Below are 22,631 nucleotides of genomic sequence, written 5' to 3'. Positions count from 1 at the left end.
TTTTCTAATGGGATGGAGCCTAGACTATTGTAAAACGTGACAAAATTTGGCACATTTCTGGGAAACAATGTTGCATCAAACTTTAGACCTATTTATGGGGTAATCCACTACTCCTTGCTCACCTCTTTTGATTTTCCAGCTCAATAAGAGCTGTAGCGTAACATAAGAAGGCACGGCTTACAATGTGACACTGTATGCACCAATATTGCACTAAATTTTGGAGCAAGCCAACCAATAATTTGTCTAAAATTAGATAAAAGTGTCTAACTATGCACCAAATCTATTTTCCATGTAGACCTCTGTGATAAGTTTTGGCACATCTTTAGACCTGTATACATTTATACTGTCTACATTTTAAACAGAATTAGTAAATCTACCCCATTGTGTCAAAATAAAGGGTTTTTCCTAAAATCATAACTGATCACCTATCCACAGGACGGATGATTAGTATCTCACTGCTGGGACCCCCACTAATCAAGAGATGGGGGTACTATGTCCCCTGTTTAAAATGAAGTGGCAATCGCACATACAGTACATGCTGCTGCTCCATTCACAGTCTATACGACTGACGAAAGCAGCCAAGCACTGTACTCGCCGATCTCTGTAAGGCTACGTTCACAGTGGCGTTTTTGCTGGGTCCGGCAGGGTTCAGCAAAAACGCTTCTGTTACTGATAATACAACCATCTGCATCCATTATGAACGGATCCGGTTGTATTATCTGTAACATAGCCAAGACGGATCCGTCATGAACTCCATTGAAAGTCACTGGGGGACGGATCCGTTTTCTATTGTGTTAGATTGTGTCAGAGAAAACGGATCCGTCCCTATTGACTTGCATTGTGGGTCATGACGTCTTGCTCCGCATCTCAGGACGGAAAGCAAACCACAGCATGCTGCGGTTTGCTCTCTGGTATTAGAACGGAACGGAATACATTTTGGAGCATTCCGTCCTGTTCAGTTATGTTTTGTCCCCATTGACAATGAATGGGGACAAATCGGAAGCGTTTTTTTTTCCAGTACTGACACCCTATGACAGATCTCAGTACCGGAAAATATTAACGCTAGGGTGAAAGTAGCCTAAGTCTTATAGGGACTGAACGGAATGACCACTACTCCATTCAAACACCGCACATGTGATCCACATCCTCTTGATTTATGGAGGTCCCAGCAGTAAGACATTTCATATCATTTTTAATTGCGTGGTTAAAGGGGTCTTCCATGATCAGCATATTGATGGCCTACCCTCAGGATAAGCCATTAACATGAGATCTGTGGGGGTCAGATCTGAAGAGGATGCAGTGCCCCCGCAGCCCCTTTGAGCCCCCCTGCCAGATCTAATACCGGGGAAAACCCCTAAGAAGTATATCGGAAAATTGTCAGTGGACTGTCTACCAAAAGACATTCCATTTTAAAGAGATTGCATACAAATTTTTACTAAATGGCTGCTGTCTTCCAGCCATAGCGTTATTCTTGAACATGAGCTGTGTGTGCAGTATTGCTGCTCAGCTCCATTAACCTAAAGAGGACCTTTCATGGGTCCAGACATTATGAAAAATCCAGCAAGCCGCCAATATGTTGCAAATATTAATCTTCTTTATTGCTCAGTAGATTATTTCAAAATAACGCGTTTCGGCATATAGCCTTCATCAACAGATACATGTCATAATTCACAGTGACTCTTATATACACACATCAATTAATGAACGTGACATCATCCACCCCCTTATGGGCGGGAACAAAAAATAAACCAACCGATTTCTTGGTTTCACTATAGAATGGGAACACACATAACAGAAGAATTTTTACAATATCGAAAATAGCAGATCAGCTAGTCGATAATGTCTACAATAAAGGAAAATAAAGAAATTATTTGAATCAAGCAGTACGAAAACATACACATAGTCTCATAGCCTTACAACCTCATGATCGCGATTTAGACCCTTGGGATGCAATGTATGAAGAGTATGTATCCAAAATGCCTCTCTACGAAGTAAAAGCTTTTTTATATCGCCTCCTCTCCTTGCTCTCACAACTTGCTCCAAAACCTGAAACCTTAACTGAGATATGGAATGTCTACATTTATCAAAGTGGTAAGGCAACGGCAGTAATACATTTTTACATTGGAGTATTTTAACCAAAGCGTACCCTGATGTGGAGGAAATTAAAAATCCGCCGCTGATTTGTAATAAAAAGAACCCCAGCCTGAGAGATAAATTAGTCCATGCAGATTTAGGGAGTAATAATGAAACATTGAGACAGAGCCCATTGAGAACAATTAAAAAAGGCCCATTTCCGTGCCTGCATTGTCTTCAATGTTCCCATATAATGAAGGGTTCTGAGGTATACCATCCTCAAACAGGAAAGGCCTTCAAAATTGAAGGTTTTTTTACCTGTGAGTCAAAAAATGTGATCTATTTGATCAAATGCCCATGCGGGCTTGCGTATGTGGGCGAAACTATGTAAACGGTGAGGGATAGGATATGCAAGCATAAGTCCACAATTAGGACTAAAAATTTATTACTGCCGTTGCCTTACCACTTTGATAAATGTAGACATTCTATATCTCATTTAAGGTTTCAGGTTTTGGAGCAAGTTGTGAGACCAAGGAGAGGAGGCGATATAAAAAAGCTTTTACTTCGTAGAGAGGCATTTTGGATACATACTCTTGATACATTGCATCCCAAGGGTCTAAATCACGATCATGAGGTTGTAAGGCTATGAGACTATGTGTATGTTTTCGTACTGCTTGATTCAAATAATTTCTTTCTTTTCCTTTATTGTAGACATTATCGACTCGCTGATCTGCTATTTTCAATATTGTGTTATGTGTGTTCCCATTCTATAGTGAAACCAAGAAATCGGTTGGTTTATTTTTTGTTCCCACCCATAAGGGGGTGGATGATGTCACGTTGATTAATTTATGTGTATATATAAGAGATTAATATTCGCGGCTTGCTGGATTTTTCATTGATCTACGTGGAGCACCCTCTTTCTGGGCAACGCCAGGTAATTAGCAGGTGCGGGCTATATTTGAATTAATATTATGAAATAAGTAGCAGGTTATGTAGGGCATAGAGCAGGTATCTAACAGCGCTTACTATTTTTCCTGGGAGCTGCTCCGTTCACCCGCTGTGCCCCTGTTGAATTCTCCCGCCTGGTATGCTAATGAATAGCATCGGAACAGGGAGGAGGAGACTGTCCCGTTTATCAATGGGCGTCTCCTTCTCCCTGTGAGGTGAGGTTTTTTTTCTCCCAGGCTGTGACGTTCTCTGCTGTGATTGGACCGCTCTACAGCCAGGGAGAAGGAGACGCCCATTGAGAAACCCAGGCGTCTCCTCCTCCCTGTTCCAATTCTATTAATTAGCATACCAGGCGGGAGAATTCAACAGGGGCATGGCGGGCGAACAGAGCGGTGCCCAGGAAAAATAGTAAGGGCTATTAGATACCTGCTTTATGCCCTACATAACCTGCTACTTATTTTATAATGTCTGGACCCATGAAAGGTCCTCTTTAAAGAGGACCAGTCAGAAGGATCACACCTATTAAACCAGGCATACCACCTGGTAGGGTTGACCCTGCTGACAAAATGATATCTATCTTGTGAAAAATAGGTTGCGGAGTTCCTGAGAAAAAAGACTTTCTAGTTACTCTGTGCACCTCAGATTTGCTTAACTTTCCAGTGTTGGTCGCACTGAATTAGCATTTTTCTCTGGAACACCACAATCAATCTTCAAAAGACAGGTATAATTTTAATCATCAGAATTAACCCTACCAGGCAGTATGTCTGGGTTAATACGGTTCATTGGAGTTGTGAAGAGGCGCAAGTCTCTACATATATTCAATGCATCCAGCACCGATTCTAAATGTAAGGCAGCTTCCTTGCTGTCTTACCTTTAGACCATTTTCTATGACTAAACCAGGCGTAGAAAATGATGAATGAGACGGGCCTGCTGGCTCGTCCCCTTCCTCACCAAGCCCAGTTTTTTTAGACCTGGCGCAGATTCTGCCACACCATGGCGTGCGACAGAATCTGCGCCAGATATACACCACCAAAGTACCGTATATCTGGTCATAAATGACCCTGTACATTTTTTAATATCATACAACCCCTCTAAAAGCTTCATCTATAGGTTCATACATAACGGCAGGTGTTTTATTTCACAGGCAAGATTCAGTACTACAAGCAATAATTCAGAATCTCTTACTAGTGGTGACTCCACCATGGCCTTTGGTTAGGATTGCTGCACTAGTATAGGTTGTTTTTATGCACAGTGTGTCCACCTGTTGGTTCTTCTGAGATTCCTCTATGGTGGTGAGGGTCCCACTTGGAAGGTCACTTCTGCTTGTAGCATTCCCGCTGCTCCCACCGCTGCTCCCACCGCTGCTGCCCTCAGAAGCAGAGCTGCTGGGAGAGGATGGAAGAGAGGAGGATGAGGACTGGAAGCTACCATTGGAGCTCTCGCTGTGGCAGGAGGAAGGGCTGGAGGCTGAGCTTGAGGAGCTGATGTATGCAATAACACCACCTAGACAATAAAAGACATGGCCAGTTATGATGGCACACATGATGTACACCAATAGAACACTATTCTTTAATATTACGGTATATTGCTCTGAAACAATCTGTGCTGTCACTCACAATTCAACTATTTATCCATAATGTACACCTCAAAATATGGATATTGATGCTTAAAGGGTATTTCGATAAGATATGGAGGGGCTGCAGCACTGGACTGGCACTGCGTCCCCAAGTAGCGTTCATTCATGCAGGCGTTGTTATCGTCTATGTGCTATCCGGACTGAACACTGTCCCGTTATAGTCCATGGACCAACTCACACATGCGATGGTCTGTGCAGAGAAAACCGCAGCATGTATCATTTAGGCCTCGTCCACACGTCCGCAATTTGCGGTCCCCAGTGCACGGGCAACATCCGTGCGGCGGCCGAGACGGACCAAGACCCATTCGACTTGAATGGGTCCGTGATCCGTCCACACCGTAAAAAAATAGAACATGTTCTATTTTTTTTGTGGTGCGGAGGCATGAACAGAAACATCACGGAAGTACTCCGTAGTGCTTCCGATCCGTGCTTCCGTACCATTTAAGTGAATGGCTCCGCATCCATGATGCGGGGTGCACGCGGCCGGTGCCAGTGTACTGGCCCGGGGTACAAGGGGTTAAATATGTTCCTAAAGGGGTTCTCTGGGAATTAAGAAAATGAATACTTAAATATTTCTTTATTATAAATACTTTCTCAAATACCTTCCATTATTTATAATGGCTCATTTTGTCTGGGGGGGGGGGGAATCATCAGGTGAAACAAAATGGCGGCTGTCCCATTAGTTCACATAAAACCTGTCCTGATTACACATGAGGACAAGTTACTTTACAACACTGAGGTAAAGAGCTGCCTCCTCCTCTTGTCAGGGATTATGATCCTGAATGCAGATGATAAGAACTTTAACTGAATCCCTGGGGAATATAGTTCATGAGGAGACAGAAGTACAGAGAGGACGGACAGGACAGACTGTGGTAATGTGGAGCTGTGGTAATGGAGGCTGCATACAAGAGCTGCTGCTCATTATCCACACCTCTCCCTCCTCTCATGTCTCCTCATCATCTCCATTCCCACAGAGATTCACCTGTATTCAGGATCATGATTCCTGACAGGCAGAGCAGAGAGGAGGATGAGGCAGCACTATGACTCTTGTGGTGAAGTAACTTGTCCTCCTGAGTGATTAGGACAGGTTTTCTGTGTACTGATAGGATGGCTGCCATTTTATTTCTCCTAATGATTGCTCTCTAGACAAAACAAGCCATTCTCAGTAATGAAAGGTATTTGTGAATATATTTATTATAAAATAATATTTAAGTATTTTCATTTTTTGTTATTCCTGGAGAACCCCTTAAGTAAATGCAAACAGCAACATGCCCAACACATGACTCTGCTGGAAGAATGCAAATTGCCCTGGGCCTAATGTAAGGTTCACTTTAAAATATGAAATAATTAGGCATAAAAAATGCTTTTAGTCTGCAGGAAGCCGCTGCTAACCTTGGGGCTGTTTTAATCCACGATTTTTAAACATGGGGCTGTTTTAAACATTTAAATCCAAAATTTCTACTTTGAGTACGGAGTGTGAATAAAAAAAAAGTGGTGAATCTGGAGGACAGGTCGAGGCAATGCAACGTGAGAATTATAGGTCTACCTGAAGGCGCAGAAGGGAAAAGTTCCGCTGAAATTATACAAACCTTAATTTTGGAGAAATTTGGAAAAGAGCATTTTTCGCCATTATTTTTGGTCGAAAGAGCACACTGGATCCCAGGGGAAAAACCTATCCTGGGAAGGCAGCCACGGGCACTTCTGGCAAAGATATTGGTCTCACGGGACAGGGATATCATTTTGAGAAGGGCTATGGAATGCCCTCCTATTTTATACAATGGAAGTAAAGTGTCCTTTTTTCCCCGATTTTTCGAAAGAGATCCAAGAAAAAAGACGAAGTTTTACTGTGGTTAAAAAACGGCTGCAAGAAAGGGACATGATGTACTCATTTGTTTACCTAGCTAAATTTCGGATAATTTTTAATGGGGAAACTGTTTTTTTGATACCCCAGGTCTCATGACAGACTGGCTTGATCGGAACAATATATAGGCATTTGTTTTCTAAATGTTTTTTTTTTCTTTTCCTTTTTTGTGGTAGTCGCGGGGTGGAGTGGTTTTGGGAAAGAGATCTGGTGCAGTAATATGGTGGATCAAGTGGTTTGGGGGGGTTTTTGGCATAGATTGCGGTGCGTCTCTTTCGGGGAGGGAATGGGAGGTTGGGAGCTTGAATAGTTTTCTTTTCTGGGAATCAATCGATTGATTTGATGTCGATTAAAATCTTCACTTGGAATGTTCAGGGTTTGGGGGATAAGCTAAAAAGACAGGCGGTTCTTGATTTGGTACAAAGACATCTACCAGCGATCGTTTGTTTAGTTGAAACTCATCTCACCGAGAAAACGGTCAGGCGGATCGATAGGGTATGGGCCAGACAGATTTATCACTCAACTTTTTCTAGTTATTCTAGAGGAGTGACAGTGTTAGTTCATAATCAGTTTGATTTTGTCTGCTGGGCATCCTTTATTGATAAGGAAGGTAGATTTGTATTTCTCTATGGAAAACTTGCTGGCACACTATGTATTTTGGCCTTTATTTATATTCCCCCCCACCCTTTTCTTTTTATGTACTTAATTGCTTGTTAACCTTTATGGATCAATGGCCTGAATGTCCTTTGATAGTTAATGGGGACTTTAATTCTGTCATTAATCCAGAAATTGATAGGATCTCAATGGGGGGAGATACCTATACCCATGAACACGGATCCCCCTTGGCACGATTTTGTTTGGAAGCAGACTTTTAAAGATGTATGGGATATTTAGGGAAGGGGAAAAGAGTGTATTTCTGTGCAAGTAAATCCGGAAACTCCATGCCTAGGATAGATCTGGCCTAATAAAAACTATCTTAGATGTATAAAGCAAATGAATTATGAGGCCAGGGCTCTATCGGACCATGTACTGTTTACTCTGAAAGTATCTATGACCGACAATAAAAATCGGCTAAGATCCCCATTTAGACTAAATGCCCATTGGATTTCAATAATGGATAGCCACAAAATGATGGAACAGGAGATTGTCTGTTTTTTGGGATATTAATTATAATTCCGCAAAAACCAAACTGGTATAGGATGCCTTTAAGGCATTCATGAGGGGCCTATTTGTTAGTAACATTTATAACTTGAGAAAGGGTTATGGTATGAAAGAGAGGGAACTAAAAGAGTTAGCTGTAGATGCTATGAAGGTATCTTCCAGGAATAAAATAGAAAAAAATAGGGAAATTATGGAAAAGGCAAGCCGGGCATATTCAGATTTTCTTCTGGATAAGGGCTCATTCAGATGGCCGTATGCCGTCCACAAAAGTGCAGATCCGTTTTTTTGCAGACAGTTCAGCATGTCTGCAAAAAAATGGATTGCATTCCGTTTTTTTGCTGATCCGTAGACTTCAATAGGGCCATGTCCTGATTTTCACTGACAATTATAGGACATGTTTCATTTTTTTGCTGAGCCGTGCAATGGAAGAAAAGGGCCCATAGAAGTGAATTGGCCAGCATCTAATCCGCAAAAAAACAAATCCGCATTTTTGCGGACAGCATACGGCCGTCTGAATGAACCCTTAGGCACAGCAGAAGCTTTTCTTTAAGGGACAAAAATATTTTGACGAATCGAGCCGCCCAGGGAAACTGTTGGCTTAGAGTGGTTTCGAATCAGGATAAAAAAAAAAGGAAGAAACAACAAGTATTCGTTCATCTGAAGGATTAATTATAGATGATCTAGAATCTATTAAAGGAATGTTTGTTAAGTATTTTGCGGATTTATATAAATCAGATAAGAATATCCCAGATGAAATGATGGATGCATATCTGGATTCTATTTCCCTACCAGTTCTAACGCATACTAAAAAGAGAATCTCTCGATCAGGAATTCTCTCTGCAGGAGCTGGAGGCTGCAATAAAGGCTTGCTCGGGAAACTCCTCCCCTGGTTCAGATGAATTCCCATATGAATTTTACTGTAAATATAGGAAGGTTATCCTCACTTGTTTATTGAAGGTATTCATGGGATCAGTGGAGGATGGTACCCTTCCGGAATCAATGCTACAAGCCGTAATAATATTAATATTTTAAAAAAACAAGGCCCCCTTAGATATGGAAGCATATAGGCCAATCTCCTTATTAAATACCAATGTAAAGCTTCTTTGAAGGGTCCTCGCTACAAGGCTTGCTAAGGTTATTACATCAATTATACATTCGGATCAGAATGGTTTCATCCCTAACAAGGGTATGCATTATAATTTACATCGAGTATTTGCGAATATGCAGTCTTCAGGGGAAGTCTCTAGCTCCATCCTGTCTCTTGATGCCTCTAAGGCCTTTGATAGGGTGGAGTGGAGATTCCTCTGGAAGGTCTTGGAAAAAATGGGATTCGGAGCTAGGTTTATAAACGTGATTAAGCTTCTGTATAAGTCCCGCAAGGCCAGGTTGAATATTAATGGGGGCTTGACAGACAGCATTCCATTGAATAGAAGTACCCGTCAAGGATGCCCCCTTTCCCCATTACTATTCGATATATCGAGCCTCTTGCTGCTAGAGTAAGGCAAGATTCTGGAATTGAAGGGTTTGGGATCCTCACATGGGAGGATCGTATTTCCTTATATGCAGATGATGTATTCTTTTTTATACAGACTATTAATATTACACTCCCTAGAATTATTCAAATGGTTAATTCCTTTGGTGAAGTATCAGGTCTGGATATCAATTGGTCAACTCTTTTGCACTTAGACAGTTTTGAATATCTTGAAGATTTCTGACTCGTTTGAATATTTGTGCACGTTGATATCTCCTAAGATCGAAGACTATTTGTTCCTTAATCTGATTCCATTCATAACTAAAACGAGAGCCAAAATTGCGACGTGGCTCAGACTTCCTCTATCTAGAGCCGATAAAATATCCCTAATTAAGATGGTGATCCTACCCCAGTTTTTATACATTCTGAGGAACTCCCCAATATGGATTGAGGATAAATTCTTTACATTAACCTTGAGAATTATTAATGATCTAATTTGGGGAAGAAAGCGTGTAAGACTTAAAATGGAACACTTTTATAAACCCTTGGAAAAGGGAGGGTTGAACATATTTTAGGGGTTACTTTATATCCGCACAGTTATGGCTTTTTTGCGAATGGAAGAATAGTCCATTATGCAGGATCCTAGTGAGTAGATCTTCCTATGATAGCATGTTTACCTTACTAGAATCCGACCAATTATCTAAAATACAACAGGAATATAGAAAGGCTGGAAAACTGTTTAGCAAGTCCTGGTGTACTATTAGAGGATGGTTGGGAATAAAGGGATCTTTGGGTTGTACCACTCTTTGGCACAATTATTATTTACAGGTTTCAGATGAATTGGTAGGAGATCAGTATTGGCAGAAAAATATTTTTTATGTTGCACAGGTGAGTAATGGGGAAATACTTTCATTTTTGGAGTTAATACAAAGAGAGAAAATAATTAATTTATCTTGGTTTAGGTATCTTTAGTTACGTTCGGCACTGTACAGTGTTAAAGAAAAATCTGTCTTACAGGTAGATACTCTTACACCTTTAAATGATCTAATGGGAAATGCAGGTCAAGCTTAAGATTGCTAAATTTTATAAATGATTAGTTAAAGCACTATTTAATAACACATCCTCTCCTAGACAGGGGGCTTGGGGAGTTGAATGTTTAATCATACAATTAGATGACTGGGAGAACATATTGTCTAATCTAAGATTAGTGTCCCACAACTTTAATCACGTTTTAGTTCAAGTTAATATTTTACATGGAATTTATGTTACGCCACTGTGACTTAATAAATGTGGTGTAAAGAACACATCCAATTGTCCACGGTGTCATTCACCAGGTGCTGACTTCACGTTTTTTTGTTTTGTTTAAAAGAATTAAAAGAATATTGGGCTGCGATTCACGACTTTATTACCCAAAAATTGAAAGTAGCGATTCCTTTTAGGGTGAAATGCTGGATATTGGGTGATCTCTCCAAGGTAAAATGTCATAAATACAAAATAATTATTTTGATAAAAGTAATGTTTTTAGCAAGACTTTTGATTACACGTGTTTGGTATTTACAGGATATTCCAAATCTGACTATATGGCTTAACTTGGTTAATGAGATTAAAAAATATGAAAAGGTTCTCTATAAGCAAAGAAATATAGAAGAAAAATGGATCAGGATATGGGGTGATTGGAAATTTTAAATTTCCTTGCCCTGACTCCTCCTCATTCAGAGAGACGCACCGCAGTGGGAGGGAGGGAGGGTATTAAAGGGTAGGCTTAAAAAGGAATAAAAGTAATAATGAGTTGGATATGAATTTGATGAATTTGTATGGAAAATTTTGTTTGATTCTTAATAACATTTTTGAAATAAAAAAAAAACACCTTGAGGCTGTTTAGAAATTCATACATGTACAGAATAGTTGAGGTGCTGACTGCTCTGCGATTCCTCCCCATCTAGCGTTCTATTGTACACCTTGTCCCTTTGTCCCTCTTCCTTCAGCTCCTAATGCTTACATAATTCCCCTGGGGCTGTCACACTCCCACCGCATACTAAAAACACATGTTTGGTTAAGAATGTCCTTGTGTCTCATTTAAGTGGGATCAAAGCAACAGAACACGTGTTTTCTCCGCACAGCACGTATAACACATTGAAAATCCATTTTCTATAGAAATGTGTCACCTGCTCTCTTGGACTAAGCCCAATTTATCATTTTATCTCCTTATTTTAACCCAGACATACCAGACCTTGGATTTCTACAGCAGATTCACATGCGGCTACCCGCTGTGGTTTACATTTGGGAACCCCAGCAATGATTGACATACTAATTCTTTTTTTATCCAGAATCCTTTTTAAATCAATAGGACAGTTATATTAGGAATTTTTGGTATACAGATTGCAGCCACACGTGGCATATACTGGTGCAGGGACTCCAGCATAGATTTTGCAGCAAATCAATGGCCAAATCCAAAAGTGTAACTGCTGTCTCATTTTTTATACCCTAATTGTATAGTACACCCTGCTGTATAAATGCCTTTGTGCTTTAAAATTTAATAAGTTTTACCTGATGATAATAACACCCAGAAATGTGTGCTACTTTCCTATTCTGCAGCCTCTTCTTACAGCGTTGTGATGTGCAGCCGTCTCCTCTCTGATATAAACAAGAGAAGGGAGAGCACTGGGAGGAGGAGCTCTGCCCTGAGTACTGGGCAGAGCACTGGGAGGAGGAGCTCTGCCCTGAGTACTGGGGAGAGCACTGGGAGGAGGAGCTCTGCCCTGAGTACTGGGGAGAGCACTGGGAGGAGGAGCTCTGCCCTGAGTACTGGGGAGAGCACTGGGAGGAGGAGCTCAGTCCTGAGTGCTGATGAGAGCACAGGAAGGAGGAGGAGCTCAGTCCTGAGTGCTGGGGAGAGCACTGGGAGGAGGAGCAGCACAGCTCTGTGCGCTGGCGAGAGCACTGGGAGGAGGAGCAGCACAGCCCTGAGAGCTGGGGAGAGCACTGGGAGGAGCAGCACAGCCCTGAGTGCTGGGGAGAGCTCTGGGAGAAGGAGCTCAGCCGTGAGTGCTGGGGAGAGCACTGAGAGGAGCAGCACAACCCTGAGCGCTGGGGAGAGCACTTGGAGGAGGAGCAGCACAGCTCTGAGCGCTGGAGAGAGCACTGGGAGGAGGAGCAGCACAGCCCTGAGCACTGGGGAGAGCACTGGGAGGAGGAGCAGCACAACCCTGAGTACTGGGGAGAGCACTGGGAGGGGGAGCAGCACAGCCCTGGGAGGAGCAGCACAGCCCTGAGTACTGGGGAGAGCACTGGGAGGAGGAGCAGCACAGCCCTGAGTACTGGGGAGAGCACTGGGATGAGGAGCAGCACAGCCCTGAGTACTGGGGAGGGCACTGGGAGGAGGAGCAGCACAGCCCTGAGTACTGGGGAGGGCACTGGGAGGAGCAGCACATCCCTGAGTACTGGGGAGGGCACTGGGAGGAGCAGCACAGCCCCGAGTGCCTGGGTTACGACAGAAAGTGGAGGGGGAGGGCTGCTTTAGATGGTGATATCTCCTGAATGGTAGCAGCTAGAAACATGCAACTGGTCTTGTTTGAAAGCTGACATTCTAGAATGACAGCTAAAGTCCAAGCAACACAGCATCCTGATTTCTATCAGTGATATCTTCCCATGTCCTGAACATATTGCTGTCATTCTGGTATTGTCTGAAGGTTGGAATGTCAGCTTTCAAAAAATATAAAGCCCATATCTCTAGCTGGAACCAAACCAGCTGCCCCCTCCCTGTCAGTGTGGAGGATAATGAAGGAGCAGCTGCAGAGCTGATGAAGCAAAATCTGTAAAAACGATCTTTAATCCCCTGCGCTTCTCTAGTCAGGCTTGAAGTCACGGAGGCAGCGGCCTCCTTGCTTCAAGTCACGGTAACCACGCCCCCTTCGCTGTGACTGACAGATGGCAGTTCGGTAAAGCCAGCCGAACTGTCGTGCATAAGCGCTGTCAATCACAGCGAAGGGGGCGTGGTTACCGTGACTTGAAGAAAGGAGGCCGCTGTGACCGTGTGAAGCCTGTGCCAGTATTGCGGACCGCATTTGCGAATCTGTTATACACAGGTCCCGTTCCGGAACACTACGGAGTGCTTTCTGAGGTTCCGTTCTTCCGCAACGTAAAAAGATAGAGGTTGCTGTTGATCACAAGAACAAGGGCTATGCACTTACCCATTTGAATGGTGCAGCAGTTACACGCCGTTCATCTGACAGTCCCATACAGTTAAAGGGGTTAAGGGGTTATCCGAGAGTATAAAAAGCCCCCCCCCCCCATTTGCTGGGCCCCACACACTGAATATACTTACCCCACTCCCCACACCAGTGCTGCTGCTTCTCCCCATGCACGGATGGAAACATCCAGTGTCGAGGGGAATAGCAGCCAATGGCAGATGGGGATGAGCATCCATAGCATCACCCGCGATGCTAGGGAGGCTCGTTCCAGTCTGCCATTGGCTGCTCGTCCCCGACACCGGATGTTTTCATCCGCGCATGGGGAGAAGCAGCAGCGGCAGTGCGGGGACCAGGAGCGGAGTGGGGAGCCAGCTAAGTATATTCAGTGTGGGGGGGCTTTTTATACTCTCGGAAAACCCCTTTAAATGGACTGCTGCTCCATGCAAACTAGAGAACACAGGAATCCAAAGCTTGTGATCAGTGGGGCCCCAGTAAATCAGACAAATCCACTATCCTGTGGGCAGGCGATGTGTCTGTCATGGGGCAACCCCTTTGGTACCAGCCGGTACTAAACCTAACTTCGGATTCCGAACTTGAAATGTTTTTAAAGATGTAGAACTGAATACCGAATTCATTCACTGAAGTCTCGAGCGACTTTGGGTGAAACTAATTTGGTCTCCACAGAGGCATCACATTTTAAGGCTGTACGGAGACAGGTCTGCATACAGCATTAAAATGAAGTGTTAGAACGAATCGACTTCAGATCTGTTGAGATAGATTCGCTCAACACTAGAATAAAGTACTGAGACACACTTCCAAATTAATTCAGTTTTATTCATTCCTATTGCCACAGGTGTATAAAATCCAGCCCCTAGAATGGGATGTCATAAACCAGGGGTGGCCAACCTTACAGACACAAAGAGCCCCCCAAAAACAACAACTTATGACTACCAGGAGCCACAAGCTATACATTTACATACGAGTCACTGTATTTTTCACCCTACACGATGCACCTAGGTTTTAACAAAGTAAAATAAGAGAAAAAATATTTTTCATCAGACTCCTAAATTTAGATCCCCAATCCTCACCTGACCTAAAATAAAATCCCCGAACCTCATCAGACCTCCAAATAAGACCCCCAATGCTCGGATCAGACAACACAAATCAGACTCCCAGTGTCAGACCCTCAGTGCTCAGATCCCCCCCCCCAATGCTCAGATCTCCCCCCTTCTCAGATCCCCCCCCCCCCTTATTTCCCAGATCAGGACCCCCCTTTGCCCAGATCAAAACCTCCCATGCTTATATCAGAGCCCCATGGTGAGTTCTATCGTTTTAAAAACATCTCTTCCCCCTCCTGATCAGACACTGGGCTCCTGCTCGGGCACCTGCCACTCTACAGGTCTGACACGCTCTCCACTGTGACCTGATGAGCACAACGTCAGGTCAAAATCCGTGTCTCCAGGTACTACGTTCTCAAACTGTGTGCATCAGGACATAGTAGAGAGTGAGCTGGAGCTACAGTGCCCGATCAGGATAAGAGATCTGAGCATGGGACGGAGAGTGAGCCGCCCGAGTGCTTCCCGGTTCCACAGCTAGAGCCGCACTCGAAGAATCAAAGAGCCGCATGCAGCTCAAGAGCCACGGGTTGGCCACCCCTGTCATAAACGCTCCCGTAGGTGTAATGTGTAGTATCCCCACACTTTTTGTCCATATAGTGTACCTAAAGGCTTAGTTCACACACTGCAGCTGCTGCATGAGGCCAACATCCCACCCAGAGGCTGCCAATGGCCATAACATTTTGAAGGTAATGCCTCAGTTTTAACCACAAAATCATGCAACCATCGACTACAGAAGGAAGGGTGGTGTTTTACCAACCTCTGAAAATTGGCCCTGTCTCAGGCCTAATTCACACAGTAGTATTCTGCTCAGTATTTGTAAGCCTAGGAGTGGGTCAACTGACCAGTTGGAAACACTAAAACTTCTTTTTTTCATCCTAAAAGATAACTCTAGGGATGCGGTTTACAGACTGGGGGACATTTATCAAAACTGCTGGTAAGGGAAACAGGCAGTGGTGCTGCTATAGCCTGCGTGTCTCTTTTCAGAAGCCATGTGGTCGGCCATTGACTATCATTTACGAAGCAAAATGCATAAGAATTGTGGCAAAAAGCTGGTGCACATGCCTTGCACCAAATTGGTCATGTGTTTTAGACACTTTTTGCACCTCCAGGGGCGTGACAAAGATGAAGGGGGCATGCTCCAAAATTTTGGAGTAAACCAAGCCATCCACAGTGGCATATCTTTTCTTTTAAATCAGATTTTTTATTAAACATTTTGCAACAAGAAGACATGAAATGGAGCCACAACACAGTGGCGTACCTTCAATGGAGGGAGACTGCCTAGTGTCGAACTCCTTTTTCTGATGTGAAAACACTGCAGCCACCACTAGGGGGAGCTACTGCACATGATTACAGCTTCCAATTCTGTCAATTGTACCTGTATAAATTCCTACTCACTGAGCTCCCTCTAGTGGTGGCAGCAGGCAGACAGCTTTGTAATACATGGGAAACAGATCTATCATTGTACAATAATTATATGTCTGGTGTGAATATATGGTGGTCAGAATGAGTACCATATTTATGAAGCACCTGTTCACTTTACTGACATAGAACTCAGATAAAATGATTGAGGCCACAGCTGACTTTTTTCATTAGAATTTTTATTAAAATTGTGTCCGCTGGTGGCCTTATTCACACGTCCGTTGTTTCTTTCCTGATCTGTTCTGTTTTTTGCGGAACAGATCTGGACCCATTCATTTTCAATGGGTCCTGAAAAAAAAAATCAGACATTGAGCTGTCCGATTTTTTTCAGGACCCATTGAAAATGAATGGGTCCAGATCTGTTCCGCAAAAAACGGAACAGATCAGGCAAGAAACAACGGACGTGTGAATGGACCCTAATAGAAAAAAAAGTTATTCATCAGAAATCTGGGGCATTGCGCTTAGCATTCTGCATTGCTCAGGAGTGACTGATGCACACATACTAGAAAACTGGATGAGGATAGGGGCCCATGCTAAGTTTTGCTATGGGGCTCTATGAGATCTATGCCAAAGGTGAAAGCTCCTGAAATATGCGCTAAAAGTGTCCATAGGGTTACATTAGCCAGAGGTGAAACCAGTGTCATTTTGGCCTCCAGTATACTGGGGAAAAAAATATGGAATAATGTAGCGTCAGAATGAAAGGGGGCAAACCTCCAGATCAAACTGCCATAAAGAACAGGTAAGTACTTACCAGCCAGATCCCACAATGCCACTCTGGTTCTCCCAAATGGTCTGTTTAACTGACCGGAGCGGTGATGTCACATCAACATCTGACTGCTATAACCAAGCACTGACCTCCTCGGGTGTACCGCTGAGGCCAGTAATAGATAGAGGTCTGCTGGAAGAGCCAAAGGGGCAGTGTGGGATCTATGAGGTAAGTACTTACCTGTTCTTTACTGCAGATTGATCCAGAGGGTTGTCTTTTTTTATCCCGAAACCGGACAACCCATTTAAACACATTTTTTGCAGTACAATCGTATGGGTGACAGACGTCAGAGTATGGTATCTGTTTAACGTACAAGTCGCCATAGACCTGCGGATATGTTATTTCTGCTCCCTTGTAATGCAATCTGCAGTATGTTAGAGGCACTGACGGGCTGCCCCTGTAGGGCACACATTAAGGGCTCATTCACACGACCATGGTTTGGTTCTGCATCCGAGCCGCATTTTTTGCAGCTCGGGTGCGGACCCATTCACTTCAATGGGGCCACAAAAGATGCAGATAGCACTCGGTGTGCTGTCCGCATCGGTTGCTCTGTTCCGTGGCACCGCAAAAATTATAAATACTGTCCTATTCTTGTCCGTTTTGCGGACAAGAATAGGTATTTCTATAAAGGGCCGTCCGTTCCGCAAATTGCGGAAGGCACACAGGCGGAATACATGTTTTGCAGATCCGCAAAATACGGCACGGTCGTGTGAACAAGCCCTAACTGGGTGGACTTTACTCTGCTACTAAGCATAATAACCATGTACTAGTTCACGTGTCCAGCTCTGTAGTGTTAGGACATTCAGTGATAACACATCAGTATTTGGCGCGGTTATCTTCTCCCTGGCTGCGAGCGCATCCAATCAGATCGCCCCACTCTTAGCCAGGGAGAAGGAGCTCAAGTTCCCGCGAGATTCGCAAGAACATGAGCTTTTACACATCCCAAGCCGTGCGCCATCTTGGAGTCCCCGGTGGAGAGCATTGCAGCGGCGGCGGCATAGGCGGCAGCAGCAGCATCCACCGGCGATTCCAAGATGGCGCACGGTTCGGAATGTGTAAAAGCTCAAGTTCTCACGAATCTCGCGAGAACTTGAGCTCCTCCTTCCTGGCTAAGAGTGGGGCGCTCTGATTGGATGCGCTTGCAGCCAGGGAGAAGATAACCGCGACCAGGACAAATTCAAGTCCTCGCCTACTTGAACCGAATCGCCTCATTAGCATATGAGGCGCCAAAACAAACGAGGACCATAGCAGACGAAGGGGGGGGGGGGTCCTTTAAAAAAGAAAAAGCGGAGAGACATCACTGGGGGCCGCACTGTAAGGTAATATAACTATTTCAATACATGTATCCTGGTGAAAGGTCCTCTTTAAAGTGGTTATCCGACCCCTGAAATGTCCCCTCATATGCCCAGGCCCCTCATACACATTGTACTTACCTCACTCCCTGGCACTCGCATCGCTTCTGAAGCTCGCCACTGCATCTCCCCGTCGTGTGGATGAAAACATCCACCGTTGCGGGATGACAGCCAATGGCAGGCGGTGATGGGAACGAGCTTCCCTAGCATCGCAGTTCAGTGGGTCCACCATTGTCTTCACTGCGCTTTGGTCCATACATGAAAACGAATGACTGACTGCACTGCAGTAAAGTGCCGCTTAAGGCTGCAGCGTCACACGTGCCCCCGTCTGTGCCAGAAGTTTACACGCAAGGACCAAAGCACAGTGAAGGCAGTGGTGGACCAATGGAGCTGGAACCTAGGGGCAGAGGTCAGGTAGATAAGGATTGGACATGCTGAATTCCAAGTGCCCAATCCTCTTGTTCTGTTGGAGATAAGACTAGAGATGAGCAAACTGATTTATCTCATTGGCAGTTCTTCCCTGTGAGGGGCTGTCCACACAGGTGAAGAAGCGCCCACCTGCCTGCTGAATGACAGGGCAGGACATCGCACCCAGCCCTGACAATCTGGCATCTGCGTTGCTCCTCCAAGTGGTGGCACAGGCGCTCTTCTTCCAGTTCGGGAGCAGCGACTGTTCATGCGTCACTACCCAAGGTTTAGCAGAGCATGCGCAGTTGGGGCTTCAGTAGCAGAGCCTCTGTGCCTCTACTCGGAGCAGCAGTGCAGATGCCATATTGTCAGGGGCGGGCGAGGTGTCCTGCCCTGTCATTCAGGCAGGTTGGTGCTTCTTCACCTGTACGGACTGCCCCGTGCAGGTGAAGAACTCCTGCTCATAAGTTACAATCCATCTGCTCATCCCTAGGGAAGACTCCACTGGCAGCAGTCTCCTCCACCTTCCTACTGAGAATACACTCACCTAAAGAATTATTAGGAACACCTGTTCTATTTCTCATTAATGCAATTATCTAGTCAACCAATCACATGGCAGTTGCTTCAATGCATTTAGGGGGGGTGGTCCTGGTCAAGACAATCTCCTGAACTCCAAACTGAATGTCAGAATGGGAAAGAAAGGTGATTTAAGCAATTTTGAGCGTGGCATGGTTGTTGGTGCCAGACGGGCCGGTCCGAGTATTTCACAATCTGCTCAGTTACTGGGATTTTCACGCACAACCATTTCTAGGGTTTACAAAGAATGGTGTGAAAAGGGAAAAACATCCAGTATGCGGCAGTCCTGTGGAGGAAAATGCCTTGTGGATGCTAGAGGTCAGAGGAGAATGGGCCGACTGATTCAAGCTGATAGAAGAGCAACGTGGACTGAAATAACCACTCGTTACAACCGAGGTATGCAGCAAAGCGTTTGTGAAGCCACAACACGCACAACCTTGAGGCGGATGGGCTACAACAGCAGAAGACCCCACCGGGTACCAATCGTCTCCACTACAAATAGGAAAAAGAGGCTACAATTTGCACGAGCTCACCAAAACTGGACTGTTGAAGACTGGAAAAATGTTGCCTGGTCTGATGAGTCTCGATTTCTGTTGAGACATTCAAATGGTAGAGTCCGAATTTGGTGTAAACAGAATGAGAACATGTATCCATCCTCTGATGGCTACTTCCAGCAGGATAATGCACCATGTCACAAAGCTCGAATCATTTCAAATTGGTTTCTTGAACATGACAATGAGTTCACTGTACTAAAATGGCCCCCACAGTCACCAGATCTCAACCCAATAGAGCATCTTTGGGATGTGGTGGAACGGGAGCTTCGTGCCCTGGATGTGCATCCCTCAAATCTCCATCAATTGCAAGATGCTATCCTATCAATATGGGCCAACATTTCTAAAGAATGCTATCAGCACCTTGTGGAATCAATGCCACATAGAATTAAGGCAGTTCTGAAGGCAAAAGGGAGTCCAACACCGTATTAGTATGGTGTTCCTAATAATTCTTTAGGTGAGTGTAGATGATTGCTTGTTCAAGCAGACATGTGTATGGGGAGACTGGGTGTGATGGTTGTCAACCAAACGAGCATTCCCAGCCTGACTAAGGGCTCATGCACACAAACACGTGCCGATGCTCGTATATTGCAGACCCGCTGTTTGCAAGCCGCAATACGGGCACAGACGGCACACATTCCTGTGCATGCGCCCGAAGTCTTAGGCCTCCCACGGGTCGCAAATAGCAGATCTGCAACATACAGATGTGGTCTGTGAGTGAACCACAATTTTCAAGTGAAGCACTTTAAAAAAAAAAAAAAGCCTATTCTCGTCTGCGAAACGAACATGTTCTATAATTTGCGGCTCGGCACACGGATCCGTTTTTTTGTGGACCCATAGAAATGAACGTGTCCATGTGTGACCTGCAATTAGACACGGACCAACAATACAGTCATGTGCACGAGGCCTAATGTGGTTACTATAGGACAGGGATCAGCAACCTTCGGCACCCCAGTTGCTGTGAAACTACAACTCCCAGCATGCATACTTACTCAGCGATTATTGTAACTGCCCTAGAAGTGAAAAGCGGATTCTGGGAGCTGAAGTTGCCGATCCCTGTTATAGGACTAGGACTTATAGGGGAGATTTATCAAATTGGAGGAAAGTAGAACTGGCTTAGTCGCCCGTAGCAACCAATCAGATTCCTCCTTTCACATATCAGAGCTCCTTTGGAAAATGAATCTGGTTGCTATGGGCAACTAAACTAGTTTTCCTTTACACCAGTCTGATAAATCTCCCCCTGTGTGTACCCTTCATACAGGGGGCACAGGACACCCAGCCCACAGTCACTTGTCATCTACTTAAAGGGACAAGCCCATTAAAAAGAAATAAAATCCCTACTTAGCACGCCTGCGCAACGATGCGGATTCTGATGCAGAATTTTTGGGGACTGAAAATCAGTTCTATTCATTTGAATGAGGCAGCAAGCAGAGGGATTTCTGCAAACCTCAGGTGACTGTGAACTTGCCCTACAGTTAAGGCTAAACAACAAAAAACATTGTGTTAATGCAACTATTACACAGTGCAGATAAAAACTGTAATTAACCGTGTTTCACAGTACAGCAAACCAGAACTAATGAGAAAAATCACCGAGTCATAGGCAAAAAAAAAAAAAAAAATCCTAAAGTGGAGCTCCCCTTTAAATGTACACAAGGAACAACTAGTATATTACAGTAATATCAGTGGGTGCCATATAACCGCGTTTATTCATTCTGCCCGTCTACCGGTGAAGGAATACGGACTCTACCGTCCGTGTGACAGTTACACCACCAACACGAAACGCGTCCGGTTAATCCCCCGGGCACCACGTTCCTCCGCAGTCACAAGGCCCGACTCATGCCGCTCTCCCGCGGCTCCCGACACACGTGTTCTCACGAACGTCACATGTCCCATCCGTCCAGCCAATCAGCGAGCGCCAGGAGCCAGCCTGAAAAAGACTACGAAGGGGGGTGGCTTCAGTCACTCGGACCCGGCGCTGATTGGCTAGAGGGTTCAAGTCTGGAATCCACGTGTTGCTGAAAGTAGGTCACGACAGCGCATCCCCTCCGGGAGCCTCACGTGGAGAGCCACTCGGCGCCCTGTCTCATTATATAATCACTACGTCACGAGCGCTAACGTCCAATCAGAAGGCGCGCGGGGCAGAACGTAAACACAGCCCGCACATGGCCAGGGCGGCCAGTCCATGTGAATGCGCTGGATGCCAGGAGCCAGACTGGAGACGCTGGCGGCGGCCGCCCCCTCCTCCCTGTCACCCAGCATTCCCTGCCCGCCGGGCCAGCACCTCCATCACCCCCAGTCACAGCAGTGCTCCTGAATACTGGCAGCGGGGCTTACAGAAAGCATGCTGGGACTTGTAGTCTGACAACAGCTGGGGTAAAAAAAAAGTCTACGTAACCCTACGTTATGCACAGTCTGGAAACGAAAGTGTTAAAAAGCTCCGTCCCCGGCTATTCCTGTGCCCTTTTAACTCTTCCCTCCCCGAAATCCCAGCCTCACCTGCGTTACTCTCCATGTTAGACCCGGCTGCGGCTTAGAGGTTGTGCACAAAGGGGTCTTCAGCGTGCAGGTGGGGGCTCCCCGCGTCCTCCTTCTCTCCCTCCTGGCTTCAGCTACTCATTCTGCCCGCAGATCCATGTCGGGGGAGAAGGTCTGGTGCCCTGGGTGCCCTGCTTCCTCCTGGCTGCTGTGGATGTGCAACAAGTCGCCTTGGTGTCCATACAACCAGTTGTCAGAGTGGATGTCCCCCAGTGTCCTGCTCTGTCTAGCCTTCTCTCCCCCAGTGTCCTGCTCTGTCTAGCCTTCTCTCCCCCAGTGTCCTGCTCTGTCTAGCCTTCTCTCCCCCAGTGTCCTGCTCTGTCTAGCCTTCTCTCCCCCAGTGTCCTGTTCTGTCTAGCCTGCTGGAACTAGGTTTGCTCTGTGCTGTGACACAGCCTCCTCCATGGGGCGGATCTCTGTGCTTGACATGAATTATCCATAGCAGAACATGCTTCTTCCAGCAGCAGCTCCACCTCTAGGTGGGCAGAGCTCCCAGGCAGCAGGTCCTAACACATGTCTGCCAGAAGTGGGCTAACAGGTGCCCTCCCCCATGTTTTCTGTAGGAC

The 22,631-nt window shown here is 45.2% G+C and overlaps 1 protein-coding gene across 2 annotated transcripts in view; it reads right to left on the bottom strand.

Moving 5' to 3' along the window:
• NR1D2 (nuclear receptor subfamily 1 group D member 2) overlaps positions 1-22,398 on the bottom strand; it is a 54,290-nt gene extending 31,892 nt beyond the window's left edge. For both annotated transcript variants that reach the window (XM_040433116.1, XM_040433117.1), the window contains exons 1-2: positions 22,027-22,398; positions 4,207-4,524 (exon numbers count right to left, since the gene is read on the bottom strand). In XM_040433116.1, the coding sequence (XP_040289050.1) occupies positions 4,207-4,524; positions 22,027-22,042 (334 nt within the window). In that variant the 5' untranslated portion in view covers positions 22,043-22,398. The remainder of the gene's footprint in view (positions 1-4,206; positions 4,525-22,026) is intronic.
• Positions 22,399-22,631: the final 233 nt, after the last annotated feature.

Source organism: Bufo bufo, chromosome 5, assembly GCF_905171765.1.
Source record: "Bufo bufo chromosome 5, aBufBuf1.1, whole genome shotgun sequence".
NCBI lineage: Eukaryota > Metazoa > Chordata > Amphibia > Anura > Bufonidae > Bufo > Bufo bufo.
Note: the sequence above shows the minus strand (reverse complement) of the source record. Positions and strands in the feature narration are given on the sequence as shown.